Source organism: Galeopterus variegatus, unplaced genomic scaffold (genome assembly GCF_000696425.1).
Source record: "Galeopterus variegatus unplaced genomic scaffold, G_variegatus-3.0.2 Scaffold2358, whole genome shotgun sequence".
Classification (NCBI taxonomy): Eukaryota; Metazoa; Chordata; class Mammalia; order Dermoptera; family Cynocephalidae; genus Galeopterus; species Galeopterus variegatus.
Genome location: NW_007728469.1, coordinates 282,828 through 302,516, shown reverse-complemented (window position 1 = coordinate 302,516; position 19,689 = coordinate 282,828). Strand labels below are relative to the sequence as shown.

Here is a 19,689-nt window from a genome sequence, read left to right as displayed (position 1 = left end):
GAGGACCAGGCCTTGTTGACAGAACAGGTGCCTCCATCAGAAGCCAAATGACCCAGTTGCCAATCAAATTTCTCTCCTATCCATCTTAAAGACCCTGTACTGCAGCTTCACCCAGGACCTGGCTAGGGGAAACACTTCCTTCAACGTACTCTGCATACCTGGTAGATTAAAAAAACAAGTGTTACTACATGATGCCTATCTCTCTTCTTAAAGCATGTTGGTATTGGGCCTCTGGGTTTGCTGGCACAAGCTGTGCCCTGCACGCGGGCATTCAACAGAGGGGACCTCTGGGGTCTGAAAACAGCCTGTACCTGGGGGCTGTGCCCGCCAGAGGCTGCTTTGTCCTGCTTTCTTTGCACAAAGACACTTTATGTGCATGCTGCAGCCCTCATTGCCTTCCTGGAAAGGATGTCCTCCTTGCAGGAGGGACTGTCTACCCAGTTCCCAGCCCCATTCAGCCCCACTCACTCAGCCCCTCCAAGGTGAGGTCAGCATTGGTCTTGGAGCAGATCTTGGCAAACACGGGAAGCTGCCTCTTCTGAGCAGGGAGGTCAGGGAGCTTGTCGGGGAGTCCTGGGGGAGGAGGGGGTGGCAGCAGCAGGAACGGGCCCAGCCCCCCAGGCTCCATGGGCCCAGGGCCACTTAACATGCTGTTCTGCAGGAAGTCCTTGATGACTCTTGTCTCCTCCAGCACCATTTTGTGGTCAGGGGCCTTAGACGTTTCAGTGGACTTCAACGGGAACTGGGCCAGGAGCTTGCTGATCTCCGAGTTGGAGGCACCCGGGCTATGGCCCCCGTCCTCTGTCCCCTTGGCACTCTTGACTTTGGTGGCACACAGGATGCCCGTGACTGCAGACATGGCAGAATCGCAGTCCTGCCGGCTGCCAATAATGGACATGGACACCTGCTCCATAACCTTGTCACCGGCAATGACAGAGGCTCCTGGGTGTTCACTGCTGCCTGCCACCAGGGGAGGTGTGAGAATGCAGGGAGCAGGTTCTCTGGTCCCCTTGGGACAGTTGCCAGTTGCCTCCGGCTCCCCTGAGCTCTCTTTGACCAGGATGAGGTGCTCTCTGGTGAGGCTCAGGAACTCCTGCTCCACCAACAGGGAGATCTCATCTTTGCCACTGCTGAGTTCCAGGGCTCTGCAAACAGGTCAGAGAGACAGACAGTGTTAGTGCCAGCTCACCAAGGGGTGGCTCTGCAGCAGGACACAGGCCCCAGGGAAAGACAATGGGTGCAGGACATGACAGAAACACCTTTCCAGGTAAGAGAGACCTATTGCTTTTTTAAGAGAAAAAATGCACACACAGTGGACTCGCAAGAGAGTTCTACACTACACCAGTGGGGTGTAGACTGAGAGTGTGGTTCTGGGAATTGGGATACCTGGGTCCTCTCCCAACACTCTTATTGAGTGAGCCGAGGAGAGTCACCACCTCACTGAGCCTTATTTCAGTCCATCCCCCCTGTTCATTGTGCCCAGGACCTGAAGCAATGAAAGACCAAAGAGGTGGTTCACTGGGGACTTTTGTCCAGCAGCAAAGTGGTCAGGAGTGAGCCAACAGCTCTAAGTGTGGCATCCAGAGCACTGGGGCTCAGCTCTGAGAAGCCCCCAGGAACACAGCACAGACCCTGACCCCTCTTTGCAGAATGGTGATGCGTTCAGCCTGAGCTCACAACCTGGCTCTGTCACTTCCCATTTCTGTGACCCTGGGCAAGTTGTTCAGCATCGTGGTATCCCAGCCCCCTCATCTGATTAGTAGGAATATCGTAGAGAGGTAAAGCACTTGGGACAGTGTCATGCACAGAGTGAGGGCAATACGAATGTCAGCTGTTATGTCTATACCCTGTCAGACCGGCTGGGCCCCTGGACCCTGGATTCCACGCCATGGCCCAGTGGATACCTACGTCTACCCTGTCTGGCAATAACCTCTGACAAGATCATGACCTCTGGACTGGGCCTCGCTCTGTGGGTGGCACCAGCAGATGGTTGGTCCCTGCACCAATTCACAAGGGTCTCTCTGTACCTAAACACTGGCCTCTATCTGCTCCTCAGACCCTGGACCTCCATCTAGACCCTTGCTGGCCAACACCAGCCTGATGGCACCTGATGGTCCCCTGGATTCTAGGCTCCTGGTCGCTCCCAGAGGTGGGAGAGGGTGGCCCTCCTGCTGGCCTAGATGGTGGCCCCATGAAGCCCACCAGTGTCCTTAGCAAGTAGGCACCTTCCTCCCGGTGGCACTTCCAGGAGAACCAGGACCACCCAGCTTAGGACCGTCTACTATCCCTACCGGATGGGCTCCTGTGGAGGGTGGATGAGATGGCCTACACCAGGCATTCTGGAAACTGCTGAGTGCTCTACCCCTGGGAGTGCTGAGGGAGAAGATGATGGAGGAAAGGCAGAAGGGAAATGAGAGAGCCCCACACGTGGCACTCAGCTGCTGCAGCTTGGGCTTTGCAGTCGGGTAGGCCCAGTGCATACTCCAGCTCTAATAACCCACCCAAGCAGTGACCATGGAATGCTCCCAACAGGAACCACGCCTTCCTGGTGTTGCTCTTTGTGTATGAGCACACATACAAGTACGTGCACACATGTGTTTGATGCACACACACATGAACAGAAACGGGCGGACACACATGACTCATATGTCACCATACAGAGAACCAGCAGAGTCATCATCGTTCCTCTTTATCTTCTCTTTCCCTCCACTCTTTCTTTTCCCTCCCTCTTCCCCAACCTCTCACCTCTTCCCTTCCTTTTGCCTCCTTCCCATGTCTAGACTTAGGTCTGTAACTAGGCCCCACTCTCATGGCTGTGCCCCCTGGGAACAATCAGAATAAAGAGGTTGCCAATCCATGGTCCCAAGTTTTAGGTCCCCCTCCTCCTCTTCCTCTTCATCATCATCCTCAAAGGAGCAGGTGAGTCTCGAGCCACAGGAATCAGATATGTGAAGAGTTAGTTTTTGCCTCCACTCTACCCCAAAACACCCTGCAAAAAGCAAGCTGTATACCAGTAACTTTTCTGAATTAGCAAGACTCACTGCAATTGCAGTAGTCCCCCTTATCTGCAGGTTTGATTTCCATGGTTTCAGTCCTCCACAGTCAACTGAGGTCTGAGAATGTGAAATGGAAAATACCAGAAATAAACAATTTATAAGTTTGAAATTGCACGCTGTTCTGAGTAGCGTGATGAAATCTTGTGCTGTCCCGCTCCGTCCCGCCCAGGACGTGAATCATCCCTTGCCCAGCATATCCACGTTGGACACGCTGCCTGCCAGTTAGTCACTTAGTAGCTGTCTTGGTTATCAGATCAAGAGAGCTATATAGTATATGCAGGGTTTGGTGCTATCTGAGGTTCCAGGCATTCACTGGGGGGCTTGGAACACATCCCCTGCAGAGGAGGGAGGAATACTGTGGGTTAATTTTTTCAATTGTGAGAACGGTATTGTGGATATACTCAAGCAACAGCAACTAAAAGAGTCCTTATCTCTTAAAGATACATACTACAGTATTTACAGATAAACTTATGTCTGGGATTTCCTCTAAAATTAGTCCAGCAAGGAGGGGGAGGGAGAGGAAGTGGGGCATAATAGATGAAACAAGATTGGCCATACATGGATCACTGCTGAAGCTGGGCAATGGCTGCATGGGTTTGTCACATGCTGCGCGCCTGTGTGCATGTGCGTGCACCCACCAACCCACACACCCACCCACCCACACACACACACACATACACACACATACATGGCTCACCACCAAATCCTTTAAAGTACCAGCTCCAAGGAGCAGTCAAGGCAGCTTCTAAAAGACCTACAGGACCCTGAGGTCCTTGTACAAAGAACATCCCACTGATGGTCTCTTCTCAGCACCGGAAAGGACACTTCTGCCCCTCCCCAACCCTGGAGCCAGGTTGATGGAGAGAAGCCAGCAGGAGCTGAGTGTGAGTCCCTGTTCTCTCTCGGTAGCTGCCTTCTACACCTTGTATTTTTCCTCTGCCAAGTGCGGCTAACGTGAGGATTCCATAAGTTGTGCAAGCCCCTAGCACAAGCCTGGTGCATAGTAAGCCCTCAATAAATGTTCACAGCATAATTACTATAATGTTATACCAGTGGTTAGATCTTAGTTACCATGCACCCACATAGGCCTCCGCACAACCTCCCCTCACAGCACCTCCGTTGGCATCTGGAACAATGAAGAACGCACCTTCTCCTTTCCCAAGCCGCAGCCCTTGTGGTGTCTGAGAAAACATTCGTGTCCCTCCCAGCTGCAACCATCTCTTTCTCTCCATTCCAAACTCACAATGGCTCCCAGAAAACTTGGCTTCCAGACTCGACTCTTCCTGATCATTCCCCTCTGGACACACCGCAGGGGTCAATGGGATTCCTAGAAAGCTGGCATTCCCAGAAGGGGCATTGCCAGGCCAAGAACAAACGGAGGGGCCACCCTGGCTATGAGTCCTCCATGTGCCCCTGCAGAGCTGCCCCAGGGCATCTGGCCTTCCCCTGCTGGCCTCTACAAACTCCTATTTCCCTTGCATTTGTCTTGAGTCCCCTGCAGGCCAGACAGGAAGCCAGGCATCCAGATACATGCTCATATTTAATCCTCTCCACACCCCTGGGCAATAGACAGTATCATCCCCACTTTACAGATGGGAAGAATGACCCCACAAGGCTAAAGACCTTGTCACCAAGAAAGGGAAGAGGCTGGTGTGGGGACGCAGCAGTGTCCAGCTGCCTCCACTAAGTGCCCCCCATCCCCAGCTCAGACTTCCTTTCAGGACATAGTTCTCCAGTGGAGTCTCCCTGGTGCCTGGACCAATCTGAGTGCAATCAGGGCTATCGCTGGTCTCGTCCCATTGCACCAGCCTGCCGAAGATCATCACAGTGAATCTTGAGCCTGTCATCCGTGGCATTAACTGTCCCTGACAGCTCCATGTCAGCTGCATGTCTGATGAGCACATCTTCTGAGTCTTCCACCAATTTATGGATAGAAATGTCGAACAGGAGAGAGTCCAGGGCAGAGCCTTGGGGACAATGCTAGGGACGCCCCTCCCAACCTGACAGTAATCCCGAATCAACACTTCGGGGGAATAAATCAATCCAGTCACTATCGTGCCATCTCTATTCATCCATGAGAGCCTTTATCAAACACCTCGCTGCAATCGAGATTTGCCATGTAGTTAGAAGTTCCTGCCTGATCCAGGGTCTTCCCACCCTCACCTCCTCTACCCCCAAGAAAACAAGATTTGCTTATTCTTATTTGTTCTAGAAAACTGAGTGCCCACAGAGCTAGGACATTTCTCAGAATTCAGATCACACCATTCTCCTGCTTAAAGCCTTCATGTGGATTCTCATTACACACAGGATAAAATCCAAACTCCTTTATGATCCCCAGAGTACTCCACGAATTGGACCCATCTACCTCTTCTTCCAGCCACACTTGTCTTTCATCTATTCCTCGAAATGCCAAGTTCATTCCACCCCCGGGGCCTTTGCTTTCCTGTGGAATGCTTTGCCCCCACATTGTCCCTTGGCTGGCTCCTCCTCATCATTCAGGCCTCAGTTCAAGTGGCATATTCTCAAAGTGGCTTTTCCTTCCCATGTTTTAAAAGTGTCCCCCATTTACTAGGCACTCTCTACCCCAGCAATCTGTTTATTTCCGTCATGGTATTTATCACTATCATACAGTATCTTTTTACGTCTTTACTCCCCACTACAGCATGTACTCCAGAAGAGCAGAGGCTATACCTTGTGCACCACAGAGGCCTCCAAGCCTAGAACAGCGCTTAGCACATGACTGCAGCTTGATGAATACATGTTGGATAAATGAATGAACATGCTCACTTGCCTTTACCCTTGCCCATCTCTCAGGGCTCTTGAATTCCTGAGTGCACACCCCTGTTCCTCTTCCAGGCTACAGACCACCCAGCTCCTTCCACTGGCTGCAGCCTGTCTGGCTTCAGTTCTGTTTTCTGGTCCTTTCATCTCACGTCCCACTGCTGGCCTGGCATTCCCATGAGCTGATAGATGACGCTAGCCATCTTGCTCGGCCTGGTCTTAAGAACTCCCTACCTCTGCGAGGCAGTCTGGTGGCAGACCCCACACAGAACCTGCACTGATCCTGAGCCATCATCTTGGGGCTCACAGAAGGACTGAGCATGCACCTCACAACTTTGCTGGGCTCCACGCTAAGCCTGCTCGCCTGCATTTCCTGGAATCCACCTCTTTTTTTTTTTTTTTCTGTGAAGTTTTGCCGGTGCTGGCACCTCTCCTGTGCTGTTTGCTTCCTCCTTTGGCTTGGTAAAAACCATAAAATATATCACAGACTCTATCACAGTGAATCATTCAGGGAGGCTAACCCAGCTCCTGGGCTCCCGACAAAGGAAGCAAGTCACATTTGGTGCCGTAGCTCCTGCACCACACCGCTGCCCCGGCCTCACCCACTTCCAGAAATGATAGGTGTCTGGTGGTGGCTCTGTGCTCAGATGCTGTGATTGCTTCTGCATTTGCAGTGAACGGAGTCATATAAAAATAAAGGCTATTGACTTGTTGGCACCCCTTCCCAGAATAATGACTAAGCAAGCATGCTGTTAGCTCCCCAACAACAGTTCTGTGTACATGATAACACACAGCAAAGATGAAAACTGCTATTCATCTGAGCCAAACAACAGAAAAATGCAAGCAGAAAATTGTTAGTGCTGGAGGAGGACACCAAAACAAATATTTTCTTCTAGCTATGGCATTTCAGACCAACGGCAAACACAGTACCCAGGCCCTGTTCCCCAGGCAACATGGCTGATTAAAGAGCAAAGCAAGTGAAAGACTGCAGCACTGGGCGCAGACCCGGGCTTGGATTGTGGTTCCTTCTGGAGACTGACCTATGACTTTGGGTGAGATTCTGACTCCTCCATGTGTCTGCGGGAGTGAAGCAGCATACAATAGTAGTTAAGAGGTCGGTCCCTGGAGGGAGGCAGAAACTAGANGTGCTTTCCAGACACAGGGAACAGCATGTGCAAAGACCATGAGTGGGAAAGAGCTTAGTGCGCCGGTAGGAATAATGTTCACATTAATGTGCGCAGAGAGGAGTCACATGAGGTGAAGTTAGAGACGTCAGAATCTGCCAGGCCTTGGAGGTGGTGCTTAAGAATTTTATTCTAACAACACAAGGAAGCCATTGACAAGATTTAAGTAGGGAGGTGGCAGGCTCTGGTTTCCATGGATGAGGGATATTTCTCCCAGGACAATCCAAAGGAGTGACCGGTGGGGACTGAGGCCTGAGCCAATATCTATGATGAATCTACTGGGCACCGGGTAGATGTGGCGCTTGTCTCCACAACAACCGTGAGGGACAATGAGCATCTTCACTCCCAAATTAGAAAGAGAACACTGAGGCTCAGGAAGGTTAAAAGACTTCTCAAGTTTAGCCAAGAGATTCCAGCTCTCTCAGCACCCAAGGGGCCTGAGCCACTTCTTTCATTTTGGGGTGCAGGAGAGAGTTGACAGTAGCTGAGACTTAGTTGCCATGCCAGGGCCTGTGTGCCTGTGTCTGAAAGGTACCTTGAAACCCACCGAGCTCTGTCCGTGGGACCTCCCTGGTGGGGTGAAGGGGTTGAGCAGAGGGCCTCCTGTCCCCAGTCCTCCTCCACTCTGCGGGCTGCAGTGAGGATGAAGTGAGATGATGGGTGTGGAAGCACTCGGTAAATTGTCAGCAGCACTGTGCAAATGTTAGAAGCTCCGACTGAGAGATGTTGTGGCCACAAGAGCCCAGCCTGGCTGCACGCTTTGGNGCTTGGATTGTGGTTCCTTCTGGAGACTGACCTATGACTTTGGGTGAGATTCTGACTCCTCCATGTGTCTGCGGGAGTGAAGCAGCATACAATAGTAGTTAAGAGGTCGGTCCCTGGAGGGAGGCAGAAACTAGATTCAAATCCCTGCCTTTTAATGGAGGCCAAACCTTTTAGCAAGCTGCCTAATATGGCTAAGCCTCAGGTCATGTTTCACAAAATAATAAGAGTTAGCATTCATCGAATGCTAACTATCAAGCCAGTCACTCTGCTAAGCACTTTACATGCAAAACTCTCATTTTAATCCCAACAACGGCCCCAAATGGGGTAGACTGAGTATGGTATTGGCACCCATTCTGTCACCTCCTTCTTATATCCACTCCCTTTGGTAGTTCCTTCTCATCTTGATTCAGTAAGAAGCAGAGACTTGAGTGCTTGAGTAATAGGGATTAAACTCTTATGTCTCTTGTGATGCAGCAACCTCCATGTGAACAAGCCCAGGCTAGGCCGCTGGAGGATGATGCATCACATAAAGAAAAGCCCTAGTGTGCCCCAGCCAACAGTTGGTCAGACCCAGCTGCCTGCAGACGCATAGGTGAGCATGAGCCAAGTTCAGCCAAGCCTGGCCTACCCCAGAAGAACCACGCTGCTGAACCCAGCCCAAACTGCTAAACTGCAGAAATGGGAGCTAAGTAAATAGTTGTAGTTTTAAGCCACTAAGCTTTGGGATGGCTTGTTATGTATCAAAAGCTTCCTGACACAGATTGATACAATTATCCCAGGTTTAAAACTGGTCAAGGGACAGAGAAGTTAGGTAATTTTCCAAAGTCACACAATTACAAAGGGACAAAGAGGATGATCTCAGACAATCTTGCTCAGATGCTGCTCTTTTAACCATTAGGCTATAGTGCTCTGGAAACCAAGAGTGAAATGCTGCGTGTGAGAATGCTAGGGGCATGTGCCTAAGTCAGGAGAGGAAGGAAGGCCTCTTTGAGGAAGTGTCATTTAAGCTGAGGCCTAATGGAGAATAAGCACTTAGCCAGGCAAAGAATGTGAGGAAGTGCTTTCCAGACACAGGGAACAGCATGTGCAAAGACCATGAGTGGGAAAGAGCTTAGTGCACCAGTAGGAATAATGTTCACATTAATGTGCGCAGAGAGGAGTCACATGAGGTGAAGTTAGAGACGTCCGAATCTGCCAGGCCTTGGAGGTGGTGCTTAAGAATTTTATTCTAACAACACAAGGAAGCCATTGGCAAGATCTAAGTAGGGAGGTGGCAGGCTCTGGTTTCCATGGATGAGGGATATTTCTCCCAGGACAATCCAAAGGAGTGACCGGTGGGGACTGAGGCCTGAGCCAATATCTATGATGAATCTACTGGGCACCAGGTAGGTGTGGCGCTTGTCTCCACAACAACCGTGAGGGACAGTGAGCATCTTCACTCCCAAATTAGAAAGAGAACACTGAGGCTCAGGAAGGTTAAAAGACTTCTCAAGTTTACCCAAGAGATTCCAGCTCTCTCAGCACCCAAGGGGCCTGAGCCACTTCTTTCATTTCGGGGTGCAGGAGAGAGTTGACAGTAGCTGAGACTTAGTTGCCATGCCAGGGCCTGTGTGCCTGTGTCTGAAAGGTACCTTGAAACCCACTGAGCTCTGTCCGTGGGACCTCCCTGGTGGGGTGAAGGGGTTGAGCACAGGGCCTCCTGTCCCCAGTCCTCCTCCACTCTGCGGGCTGCAGCGAGGATGAAGTGAGATGATGGGTGTGGAAGCACTCGGTAAATTGTCAGCAGCACTGTGCAAATCTTAGAAGCTCCGACTGAGAGATGTTGTGGCCACAAGAGCCCAGCCTGGCTGCACGCTTTGGAGTCCCACTGGCCCAATTCACAGCCCAGAGCCTGGTTTACTAAAGATGCGAAGTCAGGGGAGTTGCTGAGACCTCAGTCTCTTCATCTGCAAAGTGGGCTGGTGATATCCACCAGGGTTAAAAGAGGCGACACTGAAATCTTAACTTCCTGAATGCCACGCCTGGACTTCGTGTTCATCCTATTTCTTAGCAAAGGTCTTCACACATAGTACATCCAACTTTTTATAATGTCCCTGGGACATACCTAGAACTCAGTAAAGAGCAGTCTCCTTCTCTCCTTCTACACTTTTCTTTGAAACACCTCCTTCTCAAAGCCGTGCTCCACAGTTCCCTTTCAATCCTGAGGTTCCTTCATCTTTGACCCCCAAAGTGTCAGAGAGTCTTCTATACACATGCATAAGAGCCATGGGGTGTTTGTTTCAAATAAAGATTCCTGGGCACTCTTGGTGAAATGACAATTCAGCTGGTCTAGCATGAGGCCCGGGCATCTGCATTTTGAGCAGATATCCTTTCTTCACCCTCTTCCCATCCCCACATCCCCCATTTCTACTCCCTGTCGTGGTTTTGATGCAATGGTAGACTTGGAGACACCCAGACAGGTGCGGATTTCCCTCTAGATGCTCTGCAGCAATTCCTTGCCTCTCAGGGCAGGTGGGACGGCCCGAGGAGGTATGTTGACACGTGGAAATGAGACACCCCCCACCACCACACAGAGTGCTCCTTCCTGATTCTCCCTCCAGGGGGCAGGAGTGAGTTGGGCCAAGGACCAGAAGGGTTGGGGAGATGAGGGATTCAGTGATCTGGGGAATGAGACAGGAAATACTGGGGAATAAATACAGCAATAAAGGAGCTTCAGCTGGGAGCTACAGGGTGATTCTTATTGTTCAAATTATCTTTAAAACTTTTCATTTGAATCTGCTTAATAAGGGAAGGCTTACCCTAAGGAAGAGGTATTTTTTTAATGTGACTTGGGAGCTGAATTGGAAAGAACGTTGCAACAAAGATATTAAAAAGGGGATTAAACCAAACCACTGGTGGCCCATCTCTGCAGGCTCCCACAACCTGCCACACAGATCCCAAAACCATAAAATTAAATTACAAAGGGGTACACAGGAAGTGGAACGTTACTCATGATTCATCTTCCTTCACCGCTCATGGCTCCTGTGCTAAGCAGACACAGAAGGCTATTCTGAAGGGCTCCTGGTGTCTGGGTAGAGCTCAGGTCTTGAAGCCTCACTAGACTCCTAACCCTGCTCTGCTCCTTCTGATCTGGAGAACCAAGGGTAAGCTGCCTAATCTCTCTGAGCCTCAACTTCCTCATCTATAAAATGTGAGTAATATTGACCATCTAATGGGAAGAATTGCTAAGACGATGAAATAAATCACAAAATTAAACTATGGAGCTTGACACATATAAGGTGCTCAAGAAAATGTTAGTGGCCTTTTCTGCAGCCTAAGGCAGAAGGAAAAACAAAACAAAACAAAGCAAAACAAAACCCTTGCAATGTTTTAGCTTATTGATATTCTGTCCCTATGTCCCTCAATCCTTCCTCTGGTGACCATGACCCCTTGCTTGGATCCCAGCCACCTCTGGGCTTTACTGTCCTTGGGGTGGCATTTTTATGGCTCATCCATCACTCACTTCCTCATTCATTCATACATGCTGCATAGTCACTGAGTGCCAGGTACTCAGCTGGGTACTGGGGAGAAAAAGATGAGTAAGACCCAGTCCTTGCCCGTAAGGAGTCCATGGTCAAGTGCAGGAGGAGGAATTGTTGCCACAGGCAGCACACAGTATGTGCTGGATGACCACTCCCTCATGAGAAATCTCACTCCGGAACTGCACTGGTAGATCTGATGGGGGCGTGTGTCCTCCCCGCTGGCCAAAGGTCAACAAGAGAGCTGGTTTTAAACCACCCTTCCATTCCATCACTCGCACACGAAGACCCTCACGATGCAGTCCTCAGAACCAGGGAAGCGTCTGCCTCATGATAATCCCTTCTGTTTTCTCTTACTAGATAGTATGAGTTATGAAAACCAACTGTTATGTTCTCCCTTTTTGCCCTGGCTGCCAAGAAGCTCAAGTAAATCGCTGTCCTCAACAGAGCAGTTTCCCTTAGCCTGAGTTTTCTGTATGTAAGTCTCCTCTCCTCATGCCGTTCTTGTCCTGTCGTCTCATCCTGGATAATAACAACGGTGATGATGATGACAAACATGGAGTCTCTATTCTACTCCAGGTGCTGAGTGAGCTTTACATACATTATTTCATTAACCTCCACGTAACCCTTTAAGGTAGTCACTATGACTTTTTCCACTTTTCAGACGACAAAACAGCACAGAAAGTTTGAGGAACTTAGTTATAGCTAGGAAGTGTGCTGAGAGTCTAATCCACCTGTCTATTTTTTTTATCTGAGCCACCTTACAACCCTCAGGAAAGAGGTAGGATATGATGGTTTATTTAAATTAAAGAGAGGAACATGGAAGAAGGGGAAAGAAAAAAAGTGTTGAATGGGGTGAGCAGTAAGAAAGTCAGGACGACACACTTATTCTAGGTCTCTAAGGCAATCCCGGGAGTGGAACAGCCTGAGCAGAAGCCGGGAGATGTGCACCTGCTGGTAGCTCATCGTGGTGCACAGAGCCTGTGGAGGGAAGCAGCAAGGTGTGCATCTAGAGATGAGGCAGGGCCGCTACAGAGACCCTTGATGGTCAGCCCAGGGGGTCAGAGGACAATGGGGAGCCATGGGCGATGTCTGAGCAGCGCTGTTGTTGTGCCTCAGGAAGACGAAGCTGGAGCAGGGTGGAGGACATCCAGGAGAGAAAGGAACCAAATGCAGAGATGTCATGAAGGTGGCAGAAGAGGGACAAGTGGGGAGGCATGGTGTCAAAGGCCGTCGTGATGACAGACTGCCAGGATGTGTGAGAGACTGCAGGAGAGAAGGTCCTCTGTCTGCCGGCACTCCCCCCCCCCCCCCTTCCCTTGACAAACAAGCATGGGGGTGCATTGATGTCAAAGTATGGGGCGCTGAGACCCAGCACTGGGGAAGATCAAGGCAGGGAGACACTTGCTTAAGTGTGGGGTCTCACAGCAAGGATTCCAACCTGCGGCTCGGGGGGGGTCTCTGAAACCAGTCACCAAACATTGAGGGATGTGAGGATGTGTTTCAGGCAAGAGGGCGCACAGCAGCTTTCCGCAGAGTCTCAAAGAGCTGTTTGACCCCTCAAAGGGGAGAAAGCGCTAGCCTAGCATTAGACCCTAAAGACCTCCAGAGCCGGCTCCTCCTCTACGACCTGAGTTTCATGTGCGGGCCTTGTCCTTATCACTCCCATCACCAGGTTTCAAGTTTTTTAAATAATAAGAATAATGAGAGAGGATATGTATTCCAAGCAATTTTTCCAGAAAAGTAGGGTTTATCTAATTGTTTAAATAAAAGAAGCACAAAGAATTGGTTTGTTGGGAGAGCAATTCAAACAAGGCAGCCCCTGGGATTCCCAAGTCTCACTGGCTCCACTGACGTGGAGGACGGGCTGGGGGGGTCAGCAGTGGAGATCTACAATGTAAGTACGGGACAGCCCTCTTCCTTCCTGCCAAAAATAGTCCCAGAGGCTGCCAATCAGAATATCATTTCTGTTTTATTTTATTTTTTTAAGTGCTTAAACAGATTTCTTTCTTCAGATTATCTTCCTACTTGGCTCTGGCTTGGAATGATGCCTTTCAACTCTGCAGACTAAGTTCTATCTGACTTGGGGAGATGGGAAGGTCTTGGGTGCTGACCAAGGGCCTGTAAGCAGTGTGGGAAGCTGGGCACACCCAGCAAGCTCCAGGCCACCTTCCCACTCTCACGTACCGTCACACGTGCTACGTTTCATCCCCAGGGAACGAATTGTCCTTCCCTGAACCTGCTAGACTGTTTCCGTAAGCTGTTCCTTCTCTCTTCCCAAGACTTAGCTTGGGGGACACAACTATGGAAACCTTCGTGGTTATTATTAACCATGACATCCTCTGCTCCCAGGGATCAGTACCCAGGTCTTTCATCATACTCACAGTGCAGGGGTCTCCTCTGTTGACCCTTAGCCTCCTCTGGGAAGCCTTCCCTAAGCCCCAAGCCTGGGTCAGGTCATGTGTCCCCTTGGTGTGCTCCCACGGCACTAGTACTTCATCAAAACACTTATCGTAATGTGTCATGGTCTGCTTTTTGTAAGACACTGGAGGTCCATGAAGGAGATCAGACACTGTCCCCATCATTTCCACCACTGCATTTTTTCCCCACACAATATCTGGCACATAGTAGGTGCAACATAAATATTTGTTAAATGTCCTTGTTGTTGGATGTATCTGTGTCCATCCCCACACACTGGGATGACACTGGGAGCTCTTTGAGGGGAGAGCTTCTGTCCTACTTGTTTCTGTATCCCTGGGACGCAGCGTAGGGCCCGGCACTGAGAAAGCAACTCTAAGTGTTTGCTGAATGAATCCTAAATGAAGGAAGGAACAATGCCTTTCCATAGTCAGGGTGACGGAGTTGACAGCAAATCCAAAAGCCCCATGCTGAGGCTGTGAAATTTTAGCAATGAGGGGAATGAGTAAGTAATCCCTAGCCATGAGTCAGTAAGTGGCTTGCCACAAGTCTCTAAGCCCTGATGCAAGACTAATTAAAAGATAACAGAATAAGATTCTGGAGTTCAATCAACACTAGACAAAACTACTGATTTTTCTCCCAAAGCCCACTTCTCCCCATTTCTTCCCCACCTCTGCAAATGGCATCACTGTCCAACCAGAAGCTCAAGCCTAAAACTTCAATCCAGCCTCGATGTCTCTGTGTGCCTCTGCAGGTCTGTTGGCTCCTCTCAAAGTACACACTGAATCTCCCACTTTTCCGTCTCTCCTGCCATCACTTTGGCCCAGCAGCCACCATCAGGCCTCACCTGGACAACCGCAGCCCACCCTAGAGGCACCCCAGCTTCCTCTCTCACACACCCACAGACCATCTCCACGCAGAAGCTTCACAAAATAGTGAATCTGATTTTCCCAAAAACCTCCAAAGGTGTCCCATGACACACACACGGAATAAAATCCAAACTCCCTGCAGGGATCCTCCAGGCCTTCTAAGACCCGGCCTGCCTGCCTGTGACCTCACCTTCTACCGTGGCTCCTCCCCATTGCACTCCAGCCAAAGCTCACGCCTGCCGCAGGTCCTTGCATTTGCTCCCCTCCTGCCTGCACGTCCCTCCTGTCCCTCCCGGATCTTCACCTGACTCGCTCCTTCTTCAACCACTCACTCACCTCTCCTCAGAGAGGCCTTCCCTGACGCCACCTAAAGGAGCTCTCCCTATTACTTTTCTCTGTTTTATTTACACCATCACACCCGTTCCTATCTGATATTTTCTTGTTTATTTTTAGGTGTTTATTATCAGTTTCCTCCAACTAGAATAGCAGTTCTTTTCACATTCTGAAGTTATCATAGCTTTTTTTTTTTTTTTACTTCTGTTTCTCTCCCCAACGAACATGTAAGTTCTAGAAAGGCAGGGCCTTCCTGGTTTACAGCTCTACCCCTCTAGCTCTCAGCACAGTGCCAGGCACATAGTAGATGCTTAATAAATATGAGGGTACTTCAAAAAGTTTGTGGAAAAATAGAATTGAAAGATAATACAAATCTTTCCACGAACTTTTTGAAGTATGCTCATCTTTGTTGACTGAATAAATGAATGAATGAACTAATTCAAAATGTGTCCACAGAGTGAAGTCAGCTTGCGGAGAAAAGTGAATGTGGTGTTAACTGCCATGAAAAAGAATACAGAACGCAGACAAGGAGGACCTGATCTGCACGGACTGGGTCATACCTGGATTACTGTACTTGGTTCTGGGAGTCACACCACAAGGACCAACAGTGTGGACAGGAAACTGACCAAGATTTGATTTGATGGTGTAAGGGCAAAATACAGATCGATGAGTATTAGTTTAATAGAGACACATTTTAGTTACAGGAAGAGAATGGCCTTTTGGAGAGTTCATAGCAAGGGAAAGGGTTTGCCTAGGAAGTGGTGGGCTCCCCGTATAAGGAAGTGTAGGAGCGGATAACCACTTAGCAAGGGTGTTGAGGAATGGACGCATGCAGTAGGAGACAGCCTTCGAGATCCCTTTCAAACGTGAGATGTCTGAGTTTCTGTGAGATAAAGGGACAGAGTCAAGAAAAAATTGCTGGCTAAAAAGAGTTCTAGAACTTACTTACCTAGCTACACCAGTAGAAGGAAACATCCCCAAACCATGTCTACACATTAAGCAGTGGAAAGACTAGCTGAGAGGTGTCTTTTGGGCCTGAAGGCATCCCAGGAACAGCGTGCATAGCTCCCTGGGATTTGAAATCTGTGTGTGATCATTCAGAACATGGGACTCCCAGATAGCCTGATTATTCAAAGATGCCTCAAATTCTAGGGGAAGACAGCCAACGTTATCACATAATGGCTATGAGGGTCCTGAATTTCATTTTTTAAACTCTACCCCTTCCTAACTGTAGGAACTTGGGCAAAGAAATTAGCCCCTTCAAACTTCAGTTGCCTCGTCTTTACAGAGGACTTCACTTAAAAATGGGGGAGGGAGCAATTAAAACCAGAATGGCACAATTTGATAATTATCGAAACTCAGTGACAGACACATAGACATTCATTATACTATTTATTTTACATTTGATAATTTGCATAATAAAAAGTAAAAAAGATGGGGAGTATAAAATAGTCCTGTCTCATATAATAATTATAGGGCTTAAAGAAATTATCATCATCATCATTACAAGGAATTTTTACAAATCCTAATTATTACCAGGAATGTTTAAATATCCCATTTAATCATCCCAAAACCCTATGAAATGCACAGTAATCATTGGGCAGATGAGGATACCAAATGAAGAATTTGATTTAGGAATTGGAGGATCATAAGGAAGCTCAGATAAATTAAGCAGTAACAAGTTCTGCAGCTGGCACGGGGCTGAAATGTGATCCGAAACCAGAGTTATCTGACTCCACCAGCACAGCTGCCTTTATTTCAAGAATAGCTCATTGTGTTCTACTCGGTTGATATCTATGCCATTATGATATCATTTATTCATCTAAGTCAGTGGTTTCCTAGCTCTTTTCTCAGTAGCAGAACTTTTTTTACAAACACAGTCTTACTTAGAGCTCCAGTAAGTAAAACTGATAAAAGCTGAGCAGCTCGGACTGAAGTGAAGATTGGGGCCCATCAAGCAGCCCACTTGATGCCAGGGTGGCCTCTGAAGCATCCTGGGGTCTATGGAGCATAGCGTGAAAACCCCAGATTGCAACCAACAACAAGAACCCTTGAACCCTAAGAATTACATATTAAGGTCAGCCTCATTTTTATGATGTGTCTTTCCTTTCCCCGTCTCCCATCACATATGATCCTCATTATCAACTCTGAGGTGGACAAGGCAAGGCATATCATCCTCAATTTGCAGATGAGGAAATCAAGGCCAAATAGGATCTAAGCAACTGGCCAAAGGTGCTACAGTTCAATTTTCGGTCAAGTGCAGACTGGAAGTAGAGTCTGTTTCCATTAATTCAGTGTGGACTGGCAGAGAGGGTGCCATCTACTGGAAATTGTTACTGACCCTTGGTCGGCAAAGTGGACAATTGCTCCTTGGCCACTGAGAGCTCAGCACAACCCCATGGACCCCTGCCAAGGCCCTGTCCCAGAGCAGATGGTAACAGGCAGGGGATAAGGGCTCAGTGCCATTGAAGGGCCTGACAGCAGGACTTTGGCTCTAAACAGGCCATTCCTGTCTGAGCCACGTCATGCTGAGCACAGAGCAGGGGAGGCAATGACAGCCACGTGCATTCTACCTTCATCTGCGGCAGTGAATAAACCTGCAAATGGACAGCAGGCAGTGCAGACCTGGGTATCAGCTACACTTTGCTTTTCTTTTTTAGCTCTTGCTTAGACATCCCTGAAACCAGAAGCCGCTGATAAATGCCTGAATGCAACTCCAGAGCATCTCTGAACTGAGCAGGAGCATGTGTTGGAGCAGGCAACACTTAATTATCACTTAGTCTTTAATTAGCACTTAATTATTAACACTTAATCCATCTGTAAAATGGGGACACTAATACCTGCCTCATAGGGACTCTGAGAGGATTAATTAATGTTTGCAGCCCACTTTGAAGAAGCAAAGCATTGAAGAAGTGCTCGACAGTGGCATTAATAATCACAGCAGATTGACTTCCTGTTTCTAATGAGGTCCCTTTTTCCTCTCTGCTCCTTCCTCTCCTTGCGAATATCCATCCTGAGTAATGTCTGCCCGACTCTGCCCTGGTGGAGAAACGCTCAGCTCTGTGTTTCCCACACACGGGGTTTCCCATCTGGGAAACGGGCTATTTACGGTGTAGTATTAAAGTGCGGGTTACATCTTCCCGCACTTTAATTTTCCATTATGTCCTCTGAATATGTCAATGCCTTTCAGTAAATATTTTGATGTGTGCTCTTGCAGCAGCTTCTGTGGGTGCTGAATGGGACAGCTGCTCCCTGTATTAGGGAATTCCAGATGTGGTTTAAAACCACCAGACTCATCTGCGAGAACACCCAGCTTCTACGTGGGAGCAGGGAAGGATCTTCTAGTTGCCTCTGGGGAAAGCCAGGAGCTATCTAGCCCTAAGTCTTGGCTAGGGTGGCTTTTCAAGGACCTCAGATCCACATAGGGGTTACCTATGCCTTTAGGATGAGAAATGTCCCCTCTGTGGGCTGCTGAAGAGGCAGCCTGGAATACAGCCCTGGTCTGGCCCTTCACCCAAGTAACTTCAGAACCTCAGTCAACTCTTCTATGAAGATTGAACAAAGCACCATGGGGGGGGGGAGGGGCTGGGGGAGAAGTGGAGAAAAAGTATGCAGACTTTAGGGTTCAACCAGGCTGAACAGTGGGCCAGAACAGTCCCCCAGAAGGTCACGCCTCATTCCACCCTCCTCCCTTGGTGCCAACTAAATAGGAGGATACTCACTCTTCTTGGAAGCTGAACCCATGATCTCTTGGAGTCCCAGCCATGGGGGCAGGGAGCTGCTCCGTTGAGGTCCTGGGCTGCAAGGTCTCTGGCAGGCCCTGGACTCTCTTCCAGATTTCATGACAAGTCTTGTCTAGGCTATCTTGGGGTGTGTCCTGGTGGATCCAGATGTATCTGGGGAATGGGCCCAGGGCGGAGGGGCGCTTGGCCACAAGGGCCAAGGACAAAGGGAGCCCATTCCCACTAGCCATCCTCCTCTCTTTCTAGAAGCTCCTTTGTCCACCCAGGGCTCGAAGACAGGGGGACCATCCACCGCTGCTCATTCACCAGAAAGGGCGGTGAGGATGGGGCCCGGCAGAGGCAGAACAGTTCTGTCCGGCTGTGGCTCCAGCAAGGTGACCGTGTTCAGAGGCCGTCGATTTGTGCGTGAGCGGTGGGTGGAGCACCGCTTTCTTTCGGAGAGGGGGGCCTTCTTTGGCTTTGTTTTTATTTGTTCTTTCCTGACTTTTGCCCCCCTCCCCGTCTCCCTTAGAAGATGTCTTCTAAGACGACTTTTAAAAGTCAACAAAAACCAGTAGCTTAGAAACCGTGGAATCCCTCGGAGCTCAGGAACCAGGCGCCAGGGCGGGCAGAATGACATCTGGGAACAGCTGGAGGGGGAGGGCTGGCTCTCCCCACCGTCCCTGGCACTGCCCCCTTGTGACACCCCTGCGACACCTTGCGGCGCCTGGGGCTCAGTCCCTTCTCGCCCGGTGAGCCACGCGGATGACTGAGTAAGGGTCTGGCACTGTGCTAGGCACCGTGGGGACAGGACCCCCCATGAGATTCTCTTCTCGGGCTTTCCCGAGGATCCCCGCGCAGGCCGAGGGCCAACGGTCCCAGCCCTTACCTGCCGGGTCCCCGACTTGGCTGTCCCCACTGCCCCCGGTCCCCCTCTCTAGCGCTGCTCTGCGGCTCCGGGAGAGAAATCTCAGGCGTGTCGATCTCCCGCAGCCCACCCGCCCGGCCCCCCAGGGACACCTGCCACAGCCCCGCCGGGCTGC

At 49.7% G+C, this 19,689-nt stretch overlaps 1 protein-coding gene across 1 annotated transcript; it reads right to left on the bottom strand.

Moving 5' to 3' along the window:
* Positions 1–454: 454 nt before the first annotated feature.
* LOC103597587 (chromosome unknown open reading frame, human C1orf94) lies at positions 455–18,969 on the bottom strand. Its single transcript, XM_008581444.1, is given in 2 exon segments — positions 455–1,145; positions 18,647–18,969. Coding segments are annotated over 2 exon segments (1,014 nt in total).
* Between the last annotated feature and the right edge of the window lie 720 nt (positions 18,970–19,689).